The 12992-nt window shown below is 41.5% G+C and overlaps 1 protein-coding gene across 4 annotated transcripts in view; it reads left to right on the plus strand.

Moving 5' to 3' along the window:
- efl1 (elongation factor like GTPase 1) overlaps positions 1-12992 on the plus strand; it is a 130456-nt gene that overhangs the window by 18592 nt on the left and 98872 nt on the right. For all 4 annotated transcript variants that reach the window (XM_039794987.1, XM_039794985.1, XM_039794984.1 and 1 more), the window contains exons 9-12: positions 937-1016; positions 5581-5717; positions 5859-5981; positions 7905-8004. In XM_039794987.1, the coding sequence (XP_039650921.1) occupies positions 937-1016; positions 5581-5717; positions 5859-5981; positions 7905-8004 (440 nt within the window). The remainder of the gene's footprint in view (positions 1-936; positions 1017-5580; positions 5718-5858; positions 5982-7904; positions 8005-12992) is intronic.

The raw sequence follows: 12992 nt of genomic DNA on the forward strand, positions 1-12992 counted from the left end.
CACACAAGGCTGATACCGATACCCATTATTAGTAATTAATGAAACTGATAACCGATATTTGGAACTGATATGTATTTACAGTAAAAATGGAAATCTTGAGTTCAAAATTAAGAATGTTACAAACTCAACACAAAACTTAGTTTAAATGATTTTAGCAATTATTTAAAAAATGAGAAACTTAACATAATACCCAATAAAAGATAGTCAGTCAGTCAGTCAGTCAGTCAGTCAGTCAGATATTGTTGTGAGTGGGACATTTAGTCAGACTCAGTGGTGAGTGAAACCGAAGCAGAGGGATAGACACAGAGCTGTAGCCGAGCCAAAGTAGAACACTTTTTGATTAATTAACTTTATCGGTTATCAGGAAAATAAAATGCTGTTACAGATTATCTGCAAACTGCCAAATAAAACAGAAATCCCTAATGCAAGATATGAGGAAAATATCTAATTGTGATTATTTTGACTGATAATTCGATTGTGTTATGATTCACAATATTAGAGGGAATTATCATTTTTGTATGATTATTCTCCTTGAAAATTGAAAGAAATTAAAATGTGATTTTCTGCACAGTCTCTGCAGCACCACAATTCTTCCTTCACAATGGTTTGACGCATACATACTTTGCCTTTAACATATATTGTGCCCCCGCGATTTGGATATTGCACTAGTCCATATTGCCATTTTGATAAAATTGAGATTAATTGTGCAGCCCTAGTGTGTGCATGGGTTGGTGCAGAGAAACATAAATGTCTTCTATCTCCCTCTTCAGCTCTTATGCTTTTAGTATTTGGTTCCCTGGCATTCGTTGTTACAAAACTATATTCTATATTCCGGAGAATAACCGCGCGTCCATCATTTTTGGAAGCTTGTATCGCTGGTGATTTGAGCTTGCATTGATTCTGGTGTGATGTCTTTGTCTCCCATGTTTGCTGCAGGCCAAAGGAAAGAAGCAGCTGTTTGTGCAGCTCGTGCTGGATAACATTTGGAGTTTATATGATGCCGTTGTCACTAGGAGGTGGGTGACATACTACCCTGAAACACTTTGTTACATTTTAAAAATCACAAACACTATAGCTTTCTTCTCTTTTTTTTCTCCATGAACTGAACACGTCTAAGAAAAGAAAAGAAAAAACACAGCAGGGTTCTCACTATACATACATCAAAACCGAGTAAGACTGAGGGGCCATCCACACGGAAACGTTTTTTTTTGTGCAAATGCACGTTTTGCATTGTTTGGGCCTGTAAACGCACTGCCTGAAAACGCGCTTTTTTGAAACCTGGTCTCAGGGTGAAAAAATCCGAAAACGGCTCTCATTTGGCTTCGTCTGGATGGTGAATACAAATCCGTATTGATGATCTCATCGCCACACCCCTCTTTTACACCCACGGCCGCTGACGCACACAACTGCGGTGAAGCTAAGCGAGCATATCCCATCTCCATGGTCAAACCAGCTCACTTCATCTAAATACTTTGTCTCTGCTCGCTGACCCTTCCCTCTGGATTCTACACAAGATATATTGCTAACGTTATGTAGCTAACGTTAAACATAGCTAAAGTAGCTGACCGCTCCAGCAGCAAAGTAACGTTAACGTTAGCTGCTATGGCTATCTGTTTATAAAGTGGAAGTAGACAACTTATCAACTAGCTAGCTAATCTGTCTGCTTATCAACTCCTTGAACGGATTATAGTAACTTTTACCACGGCTTATTGTAGAAAGGCTACTGCAAGAAAAACGTATAGATTATTAAAAAGACATCATTCATGGATCATTGATGTTTGTTTGACTGCCGATGCAATCATGCAAAATAAAAAGCAATCCAACAGCACATTATACAATGTAAACAAAGACATGTTTTCTTGTGGCGGCCTTTATAAAATGAGCAGTGGTGAAAGTTATTATAGTCGACGGATGTATTAAGAGAACGTTATAATCTAACTAGTCATGTTATGATGGGAAGTGGAAGTGACTATGCTCGTCTTCCCCGTTTTTTGGTGAATTTCTGTAGCAGAAACAGCGCCGCCTATAGGCCTGGAATATGAAGTAGCTTGTTGAGTCATTTACAAGTGGATTCGTTTGGACGCAAGTATTCTTCAAACGAATCCAGGGAAGACGGGTAAAAAAAAAGATTGTTTTGGTACGTGTGGACGTGGCCAAAGACACACAAAAATAATGATAAAACAATCTACAAAACACACACACACACCACCGTGTGGAAATAATTGCATCCAAATTGCTCGAACATGCTATATTCAGTTCCCATCTTGTTAAGTGGGTAAGACCAATTTAAGTCCCGCGGGCTCCACTGCGTCCAGAACTGGTCGCCATATCTTGATGAATCCCTCGACATTGTCATAAGGGTGTAAGTCAGTTTAACGTTTATAATACTTCCTTATATTAATCGTCCAGTGCAGGGCTGTTTTTAGCGATCCCAAAATTGAGGCTACATTTACATTGCTACGTTTTGGTTTAAAACAAATATCTTTTGCTACATTTACACCTCTCATTCCCCCTCCTCTGGCGTTTTCCGAGCCCCTAAACCAGAGACATTTGGAAACACTTCTGAATAGAGGTGTGATTCTTCACTGATCTTTCGATTACGATTATCAGGTCTTCAATTCCATTCGATATCTTGATGCATTACGATGCATCACGATGCTTCAAAATACATTTTTCTATTAAAGCCATATAGGATATTTGACTTGACAAACTTGCATTGTAAAGTGCAATGCCCAAGCTGCAATAAGTAACTTCAGACTGGAATGATGAAGTGTTTGGGTTCATTTCTTTAAAGTAGCTACCACGAAGGTTTACCTATTTTGGATTAGTCATATACCACCCTACTTTTAACCAGCAAATCTATTGTGCTGTATTGGAATAACTGACCCCAGACAACTCTTTAACAAAAAAGGTACTGTTTACTAAACAATAACTTAAATGTATAAATAACATTTAGCCGTTAGATTGAATAACAAAAAAAAACATAACACAAATCGCACCCTTCAAATATGCTAACTGCAATATTTCTTCAAATGATATTACACACAACTACCCCTTTACCCGTGTCATCAGTTTCCACTTAAAACACTCCAGCTACGCAAAATGATTCCTCCTTACAGCATTTCAATGTAAAACTTACTCAAACCCTGTTAAACCACTGTGTTAACACACACCTACCTACCCACACACACCCACACAAGCCGAGAGAAATGTGGACGTGCAGCAGCCAGAAGGACGTTATCTTCAGTGAAGCAAACACACAGAAATCCAACTTACACTTAGCTGTTATTCCAAGAAACACAGCTCAAACACGAGAACGAAAACCAGTCACCAGCTACGGCAAAGTCCTCTCCGGTCCAAAATCAGCGTCCTCCGAACCAGCAACTCTCCGCTGTTATGCTGCGTTCCAGGCAACCCGTAACTCGTGTTTTCACAACCTTCTACTCGTGAAAGAACCCTGGAACGGCAGTCAAACCCGTAACTTACTACTCGTAAACTCGTACCAGATTGTTGTACTCCCAGTTACAGTTTTTGACGTCACACACACATAAACAACAATTTGATGCTGTACAGACGCCGTTTATTAACAGTGATAAGTAGAAATAAATAGACATAAATAGGCAACGTAAAGTAACCTAGATAGCTAACGTCAACGTTAGGTAGCCACTATCTAATGCTAGCTAGAAGGGTTTGTGATGACTTTGTCTGGAACGCTACCAAGTCGTGAATCGTGACTTGAAGTTGTAACTTACGGGCTAAAAACTGTGTCTGGAACGCAGCATTAGCTCCAACTTTAGCTAGTCAGTTAGCTCCAACTTTAGCCAGCCACACTATTCAATTAAATTTTCAATTCAATTTTATTTATAGTATCAAATCATAACAGAGTTATTTCAAGACACTTTACAGATAGAGTAGGTCTAGACCACACTCTATAAATTCCAAAACCCCAACAATTACAGTAATTCCCTCAAGAGCAAGCATTAGCAGTGGCTATTGCGACAGTGGCAAGGAAAAACTCCCGTTTTTGAAAAAACCTCGGCAGACCCAGACTCTTGGTAGGCGGTGTCTGACGGGGCCGGTTGGGGGTGTGATGAACAGTGGCAAATAATAGTCACATTAAAGATGATGGGACAGTGACTTCGAAGGTCATCGTGGAAGTTCATGTCATAGCAGGGCACATCGTGTCATACTGAGTAGTGCAGTCTCCTATACCGGATCCTGACTACTCTGTGCGTATGAACATCACAGCAGGGCGTTGCGGGATGTAACGTGGCGCTAGCACTAGCACAACGTTTGTTCTAAACCACTGCTGTTAGACAGGAAGAGTGCCGTAGTGTAGCTACACCTCTTCAGCTCCGTTATTCCACTTAGGCCGTTTCCAAGCTAACTAGTGTCTCTCGATGTTTCTCAGTGTTTTCTTTCCTCTTCTCGATTTGCGATCCTCTCCACTCTCCCGTGTCTCCGCTCAGCCGTTTTGCGTGTGTCTGTGTTTTTTTGTTTGTGTGTCTGCCTGTCTCCGTCTGAAACGGGTTACCTAGGCTACTGAGAATGTTATTTGGCAACACCGACACGGTTTCTCCGTCTGATTGGCTCTTATCGGTCATGATTATTGTTCTTTGAGACTAATGCTGCGTTCCAGGCAACCCGTAACTCGTGTTTTCACAACCTTCTACCAGTGAAAGTGCCCTGGAACGGCAGTCAAACCCGTAACATACTACCCGTGAACTCGTACCAGGTCGTTGTACTCCCAGTTACAGTTTTTGACGTCACACACACACAAACAACAATGGCGACCCCGTTGATGCTGTACAGACGCCGTTTATTAACAGTGATAAGTAGAAATGAATAGACATAAATAGGCAACGTAAAGTAACCTAGATAGATAACGTCAACGTTAGGTAGCCGCTAGGTAGAAGGGTTTGTGGTGACTTTGCCTGGAACGCTACCAACTCGTGAGTCGTGACTTGAAATCGTAACTTACGCGTTAAAAACTGTGTCTGGAACGCAGCATAAAGCTACTAACGTTACCATGGCAACTACCAGCAAAGGTAGACGGTACATGCTGCTTCCTGTTTATGCCCAGTATACGAGAATGTTGATGAGATATGCGGTTATGGCCGTGTTCTGGCCTTCTGGAGCTAAAAACCCTTGTGTGCACGGAGATCGCTTTTGGCTCAAAACCCCGCTTAAAAACCAAAATGTAAATGTAGCCTGACAATAGTCTCGCTGTAGGCATTCTTTGCTACTCCCCACTTTAGCTGCTAAAATGTGCTGAAGGGGTGACCATTCCAAAATCATAACCAACCGAGGTAACCACTTCACCCTTCACATATCTCCAAAACCTTTTGTATCTTTACACATTTCAAAAACAGATGTAAATTTGCCCATTTCTGTATCACATTTAGGAGAGCCCGTCAATACTATTGCTTTGTTAGTTGAATGAATTCTATGTTGTAATGGGATGTTTGAACATGAAGATATACTGTAGTATATATCATCTTATCTTGTAGCAGAGTGTGTTGCTATCCATGCCCCGCCGTCCGTCTGTAAAGTCTATCTATCCTGTTTCTGTGACTGTAGAGACAAGGAGAAGGTGGAGAAGGTGATAGCATCGCTCGGGGTGAAGGTGTTGGCCAGGGACTCTCGTCACTCGGACCCCAAAGTTCTTCTTTCTGCCATCTGCAGCCAGTGGTTACCTCTGGCCCAGGCTGTCCTCTGTATCCTTTTGCCTTTTGGCCTCTATCTCTTATCAGCTAAACATCTTTCCCTTCCTATGTTTGTTTGACTGCCTCAGGTGAGCATTTTTTTGGGGGGATGTTGTGCATTTGTTGTCGAGTTTTTCTTAACACAGTCTGTAGCGATGGTGTGTGAGAAACTTCCCAGTCCCATAGACATGACGGCAGAGAGGGTGGAGAAACTGATGAGTGTCGGGCCGCGGCGGTTCGACTCACTGCCCGAACAGACGCAAGAGCTGAAGAGAGGTAGATACACACACACACACACACACACACACACACACACACACACACACACACACACACACACACACACACACACACACACACAAGGTTTACAGGTTGTTTTAGGTTCAAATGTGCAGACGGAGAAAACACGAGCAAACTACGTCGTCTCTGCAGTTTTGTTAAAGTCACAGTGAGTCACGGCAACGCCATGAAGCGTTTTTAAGTGTGGTTACAGTTTTCAAATCTTCCCGCAGACTCCGTTCGCTGCAATACGATATTAATGGCGAAGCGAAAGCGGTCGCAGTCCTGTTGCTGGCACGCTGCTCGCCTATGACAGCAAAAAAATGGGGACTTAGACGATGAACAGACACATTAAGCAGGCTCACCATGGCAGAAAAGATGATAGTCAGCCTTCATTGTCCTCTGTTGATACTTCTCCAAGCATACCCCTTCCAAACAGATTTCTGCAGTTTAAACAACTCAGAATTGTAGTTGAGAACGTCAGTTATAACGGCCCACGTATTAAAAAAAATGTTGGGTTTAAATCGGGGTTAATGTGTCGGGCCAGGCTGGGCTCGGACACAACGTGCACCTGCTCGGGTAGGGTCGGGCTTGATTTTTTGGGCCCGAACTAAGCTCTAAAGCAGGCATTACTGTGGTTTCTATGCCCTGGTGATTGACAGGCTGAGGTTGCAAGGCAAGGTAACTTTATTTCTATAGCATTTTTCAGCAACAAGGCAATTTAAAACACTTACATTTTTTTTTTAAAAATACAGAAAACATTAAAGAGCAGTTAAAAACGGTCATCAAAATAAAACAGGCTAAAATAGAATAAGAGACAAATACAAGAATAAAAGTTACAGTTCTGTTTAAGAAATTAATAATTATTTGATTTAATAGATTGTAGGGATGGGTTTGGGAGGAGAGAGGGAGGGTTTTATATTTAGTTTTGTTTATTTAGTTTTGATTGTAAAATCTTTATATAATAATTTTTTTGTTATTACTAGGGAAAGTACCGGAAAAAGGTACCGTTGTAACCGGAACCGCATTTCAGGTACCGGTATCAATAAAATGTGAACGGTACCCAACCGTAGTGTCTGAGCCTTTAGGGACAGGTCAAAAAGTGTGTCACTGCTCATGTTTCCTATTGTTGATGCAGGAGATATAACTCTCTTTGTAAATTTCTGACTCAGTGTTTGAAATAAAAGTTTAGCAAATATTTGATTTGTTGTAGTCACAAATCCTAATTGCGGCTGAATCAAATTAGCTTTGAATCACAGTGTATCCTATCGTTACAAATGCATCTCTATTGTTTTAGTTTTTGTAGAGATGTGGGACTGTGTATCTAATTACAGATTGAAATGCAGAGATACACACCCCTATTGCCAATGTTTGACCCGTGTAGATTGAGAGGTAAAAAAGGTGCAATGGAATTTAGTTGACATATCTGACCTGGCACTTGATCCAAATGCTGTTTAATAAGTACATAAACTGGGATGAATTTAAACTACATTTCACAAAAATAATACCCTGTACCTGAAATGACTAAACATTATTTGCTCAACTTTTTAATGTCATTGTTAGTTGGACTAAATGACCAAATACTGTTTGCTAATTTAGCAAAATCAGATACTCACTCTAAACTGAATGAACACTACTGTGAAACAAACCTATTTCCCCAAGTGAATATGCAAATAAAACAAAGTCTTAGATACATATACACAGGTAAGCCTAATAAATTGGCTGTCTGAAAAGTTTACGTTTGAAAGTTCAATTCCAACTTGTGATGGTGCAATGATTTCATGTTGACATGATTCATTGTTTTTGGCAAACAGCTGGGACTTCACCTTGGTTTTAACAAAGACTTTGGCGCTCATCTGCCTCCTGTGTAAGGATTTCAGATGTGTTTGACTACTTTTCCTCCCCTCGGTTGCTCTCCAGCGTTCCTCCAGTGTTCCAGTGGGGAAAACGATCCGCTCATCATCTTTGTGTCCAAGATGTTTGCTGTTGATACCAAGGCCTTTCCTCAGAACAGACAGAGGTAACTGTGTGTGTGTGTGTGTCTGTGTGTGTGTCTGTGTGTCTGTGTGTGTGTGTGTGTGTGTGTGTGTGTGTGTGTGTGTGTGTGTGTGTGTGTGTGTGTGTGTGTGTGTGTGTGTGTACGGACAGCGTAGTCAGTAGATGGTGCTGTAGTGCTGCCTCATATGTCTGCTCTTTATTGGATGTAAAGGAGGGAGCGGAATTGGCCCACACTGGGCCTGAAGTCACACAGAACGTCTTAGGAACAAGCTGATAAATACCACATACTGTACAGCACCACTAATGATTCTTGGTGCTAACATTCTTTTTGCTGTTTAGTGTCAAATCACTGCTCTGACTGTAGTACACAGAGAACGTTATTTAAAGTTACCGACACCCATTTTTTTTTTTTAGATATACACAGGCAGTAACTTAAAGTGCTCATATTATGCTAATTTTCACATTCATAATTTAATTTAGAGGTTATGTCACAATAGGTTTACATGTTTTAATTTTCAAAAAACACCATATTTTTGTTGTACTGCACATTGCTGAAGCTCCTCTTTTCACCCTGTGTGTTGAGCTCTCTGTTTTAGCTACAGAGTGAGACATCATACTTCTATTCCATCTTTGTTGGGAGTCTCACATGCGCAGTACCTAGGTAAGGACTACTACTCAGTCAGAAGCAGAGTATGAGGGCGTGCTATGCTAGCAGCTAGGCAAGCAGTATAACATGTCTTACAAAGTGACACACATTTGTCATGGAAGTAAAGGCTGGACTACAATAGAGCTGTTTGGAGCAGTTTGTGAACAGCGTTTTCTGTTGGAGAACCCCGTGCCGCTGCGGTAAGGACTCAGCCTCTTTACATGGGGCGCACGCTCTACCAGGTGAGCTACCAGGGCGCCCCGAAAGTCACTACTATATATTTTTTTCTGTCTGTATGGTGGATTCGGTGTGTGCAACGCTAAGTGACGCAGCCAGTGTGCGGGGCTTCTATTTGGTTTTTGTGCTTGTCTTTGCACCTTTGCATGCTGACCAACAAACTTCTGAAATTCCGTTTGCGCACAGTCGTGGTGCTACGGTTCTATGGTAATCATTCTAAATGTGAGGTCCATTTACTCCGCTATTCCTGGAGCTTTCAGCCTTCATCTGGAGCAGCCTTCATCAGCAAATGGAAACGGCACAGATATGTGTTCCCAAAGACAAGAATTATTCTCAACTAATTGATTAATTGATTATCAGTTAATCACCGTTAATAATTTAACAGATTAAAATATAATGCTGTTGTTATCAGATTTTATGAACTCTCCAACATTGATCTCGGTATTGGCCTGAAAAATCCAGGTTGGGTGTGGCTCTACCTTCCCTTGTGCTTGCAGTAGAATTGTCCACGGCACAATTCTTGAAGCGTAACTCTCGCCAAAATGCAACCTAGGGTCTTTTTGTGAATGTACCCGAGTCAAACTTTCGTTTAAAAGCATATTTAGGACGGAAGCGCCACTTTTAAGATTTACCGTATTTTCGTTTTTCGTTCAAATGGCCTTTTGAATGGGAGTGCTAGGGGCACTTTTACGCTAGCCTCAAAATAGGTATTTTTAAAACACTAAGAATGCTCGTCACAACATGAAACTTTGCTCGAAGTATCACCAGGGGCTCTACAACTTAACGAAAGCATTGACAACATTGTTTGTGTACCCAGAGTTTACTAAAAAGAAAGGTTTTGAACAACTCACCGTAGCTCTTGTTCTTTCCGGCCGCTATTCCGAATGCGAATGAACGGAGGAAATGTCATTCTTATATGAGGCTCCTTTTTCAACTACAAGGTCAATATTGTTTTTCACTAACGACAAAACAACGAATTATCTGTGCATTTATATGGAACTAAGCTTTAGGAGCTTTCCATCTTTACTCTCCTCCCTGTTACGTTGCATTCGGAAATCGACTGTTTTTGACTGATAAAATGGCTGCGGCTGGAAACAACAAGAGCTACGGTGAGTTGTTCAAAACCTTTCTTTTTTAACAATGTACTACTTCGAGCAAAGTTTCATGTTGTGTCGAGCCTTCTTAGTGTTTTAAAAATACCTATTTTGAGGGTAGCATAAAAGTGCCCCTATCACTCCCATTCAAAAGGCCATTTGACCGAAAAACGAAAATACGGTGAATCTTAAAAGTGGCGTTTCCTTCCTAATTATGCTTTAAAAAGTTGGACTCGGGTACATTCACAAAAAGACTCTAGGTTGCATTTTGGCGAGAGTTACGCTTTAAGGACGACAGCACTGCAGTATATTGAGGAGAATGCACGCATAGGTGGAAATAGTTCCTATTAAAACTGCTCACTGTGGTCTGTGGATTATTCAGAGCAATAGCGACACATTTTCTTGTTACTGTTTTTTATTTGTCAATGCTGTAAGCATAAAAAACCCCCATAAAAATCCATTTACCACCATTTGCACTGTGGAAGCAGAAATCTCAGAGACAAAAATGGGCAAATAAAACCAATCAGCATAGCTGGATATCACAATTACTTACTTACTTACTCCTCTTCATTCCCTATGGGACATACGGCTTCATTGAACTCTCTCCATTGCATTCGGTCCCTGGCAGCTGTTGGGCCTCTCCCCATGACCGGTTCATCTGTTCCAGCTCTTGTGTCACAGTTCTGCGCCAGGTGATTTTGGGCCTCCCAGGTTTTCTTTTGCCAGGTGGTGTCCATCTTAAAGTGTAACTTAAGTCGAGCCTTCTTAGTGTTTTAAAAATAGTGCTTTTGATGCTATCATAGTAGTACCCCTAGCACTCCCATTCAGAAGGCCATTGGACCGAAAACGAGAATACAATAAATCTTAAAAGTGGCGTTTCCGTCCTAATTATGCTTTTAAACGAAAGTTTGACTCGGGTATATATTCACAAAAAGACCCTAGGTTGCATTTTGGAGAGAGTTACGCTTTAAGGCGACTTATGTCTTGTACAGTTCATTGTTGGAGATCTTATTAAGCCAAAATATCTGGCATATTCATCTTCGTTTTAAGGCTTTATTGTTTTGATCTCCAGATGGGACGGAGTTAGGAGAAGGCACCCTGAGCCTTTCCCAGCCTTGCTTTAATATCTTTAGATGCCCCACTGTCCTTACTGATGAGACTGCCCAGATAGGTGAAATCTTCCACAAACTCAAGTGGTTCCTCATTAACAAGGATGGGTGCTGTAGGGGATGTTGATACTGAGCCACCTTGTCTGGCAAAGTTGGCTATCACGATGGAGAGATGATTTCTTTGGGTGAACAACAATGACAAATGTACATTTGATACAAAGTTCACTGACCCACAGATCTTATTTATAACTTATTTATTTCATTAATCTTCAATGTATATTAACAATAAACCTGAAGAAATAAAATGTGTCAATCATGGGATTGCTAAGATCACCGTAAGAAACTTGTGTGGAAGGATCCCCGGTCTGTGTGGAGTTAGCGTGGGTTTCCTCCGGGTGCCCCGGTTTCCTCCCGCCATAAAGACATACGTGCTAGGTAACTAGGACTACAGTTAAATATTAGTCATAAGGCTAACACACTGGCACATTTACAGAAATGTTGATTAATGTGCATTGTCCTCATAAATTAATCAGTCTTAAAATCTTAAGTTTTGACATGCCTAGTCATGACCTGTCTCTCATGGTATTCAATATGTATTTTTAGCCTGCCATCTGTTCTCAGTATTGGGATCTCTATCACCGGTGCACCTTTCCCTTTAGTTTCTTCTTTACTCTAGGAGGTTTTTTGGTTCTTTCTCCCTGAGGGGCTCCAGCTGTTAGCCCTCTCTGATCTTTCCGTCCTTCTTGGAGGTGAACGGAGGGTAGACCACAACCCCCCCCCTTCCCCCAACTCCTCCACAGTCAGTGATGGATGGAATTGGCCTACCCTGCCTTTCTCTGGCTTTGGGATCTGTCTCCACTCAAACATCACAGTGCTGCTTTCTTCAGTGTCTGGACCGTTAATCTAAGCCCGGCTTCACAGATTCTGTCTTCAAGCCCTTTGTGAAGCCCGGGGACGAGGCCCACCACTTCCTCCCAACCAGAAGAACAGCAAAACCGCCCTCGCGCTTAAAAGGCCGGGATGACATGTTAAAGCAAACAGTTGCCTGTTGCCATTCCTCATTAAAAGCAGATGCTTACAGGAGACTGGGATTGATTTGGGGAAGCCATTAACAAGTGTTGCTCCCAGTATTGGTGTAATGGTCTGTCCAGTGGAGGACGTGTGTGAGCTGTTAATAGGCCGGAGAGAGCTCATTGTCTTTGCTCCGCCTCATTGTGCACTATAGAGTGATTTGCATTAGCTAAATTGTGCCGGAGTTGTAAACCGCTCCACTGCAGCGTAGTGAACTCCTATGACAACCATTACTACGGCCCTCCACTAATAATTGTTCCAGCATTACCAGTTTGACACAAGGAACCCAGCAACATGCCTTAAAGCTATAGTGAATAGTTTCTGTCTCCCCCAAGAGGAATTCTAAGTAATGACAACAAAACTGTCGGCGCGTCCACATGATACAAGCCTTCCGTGACCGCACACCACCCCCACCCCTCCTCCACGCAGTTGCTAGTAGCCAAGGAGGACAAGGAGGATTAAAAAAACATGATGGACTCTTCAGAAGAGGTAATTATCGCCAGGCGACACAATCTTCTGAACATAGTCAAACTGAGAAATACAGAGAGAGTTGTGTGGAGCTCATAGTCTTAATTAGCTTTGTAGCAACTCATTTGGCAATGGCTTTAATGTAATGGACGTTCATTCAAATTAAAAAGTTACGCAATAAAGCTTTAGGTTTATTACAACTAGTCATTTGCTGAGATCTGGAAACTAACTAACTTTTTGCATTTCTGCTCTTGTGTTTGTGAAGGTTTGGTTTCAGAAGGTTGTGAACATAAAATAGGGTTAATATATAGTACTTTAAGGACATATGGAGGCCTTATCTGACCTGAAAGCGCTGATTTGTGAGTTTAGACATTGCAGTGGTGTT

Source organism: Perca fluviatilis, chromosome 3 (genome assembly GCF_010015445.1).
Source record: "Perca fluviatilis chromosome 3, GENO_Pfluv_1.0, whole genome shotgun sequence".
NCBI classification, from domain to species: domain Eukaryota; kingdom Metazoa; phylum Chordata; class Actinopteri; order Perciformes; family Percidae; genus Perca; species Perca fluviatilis.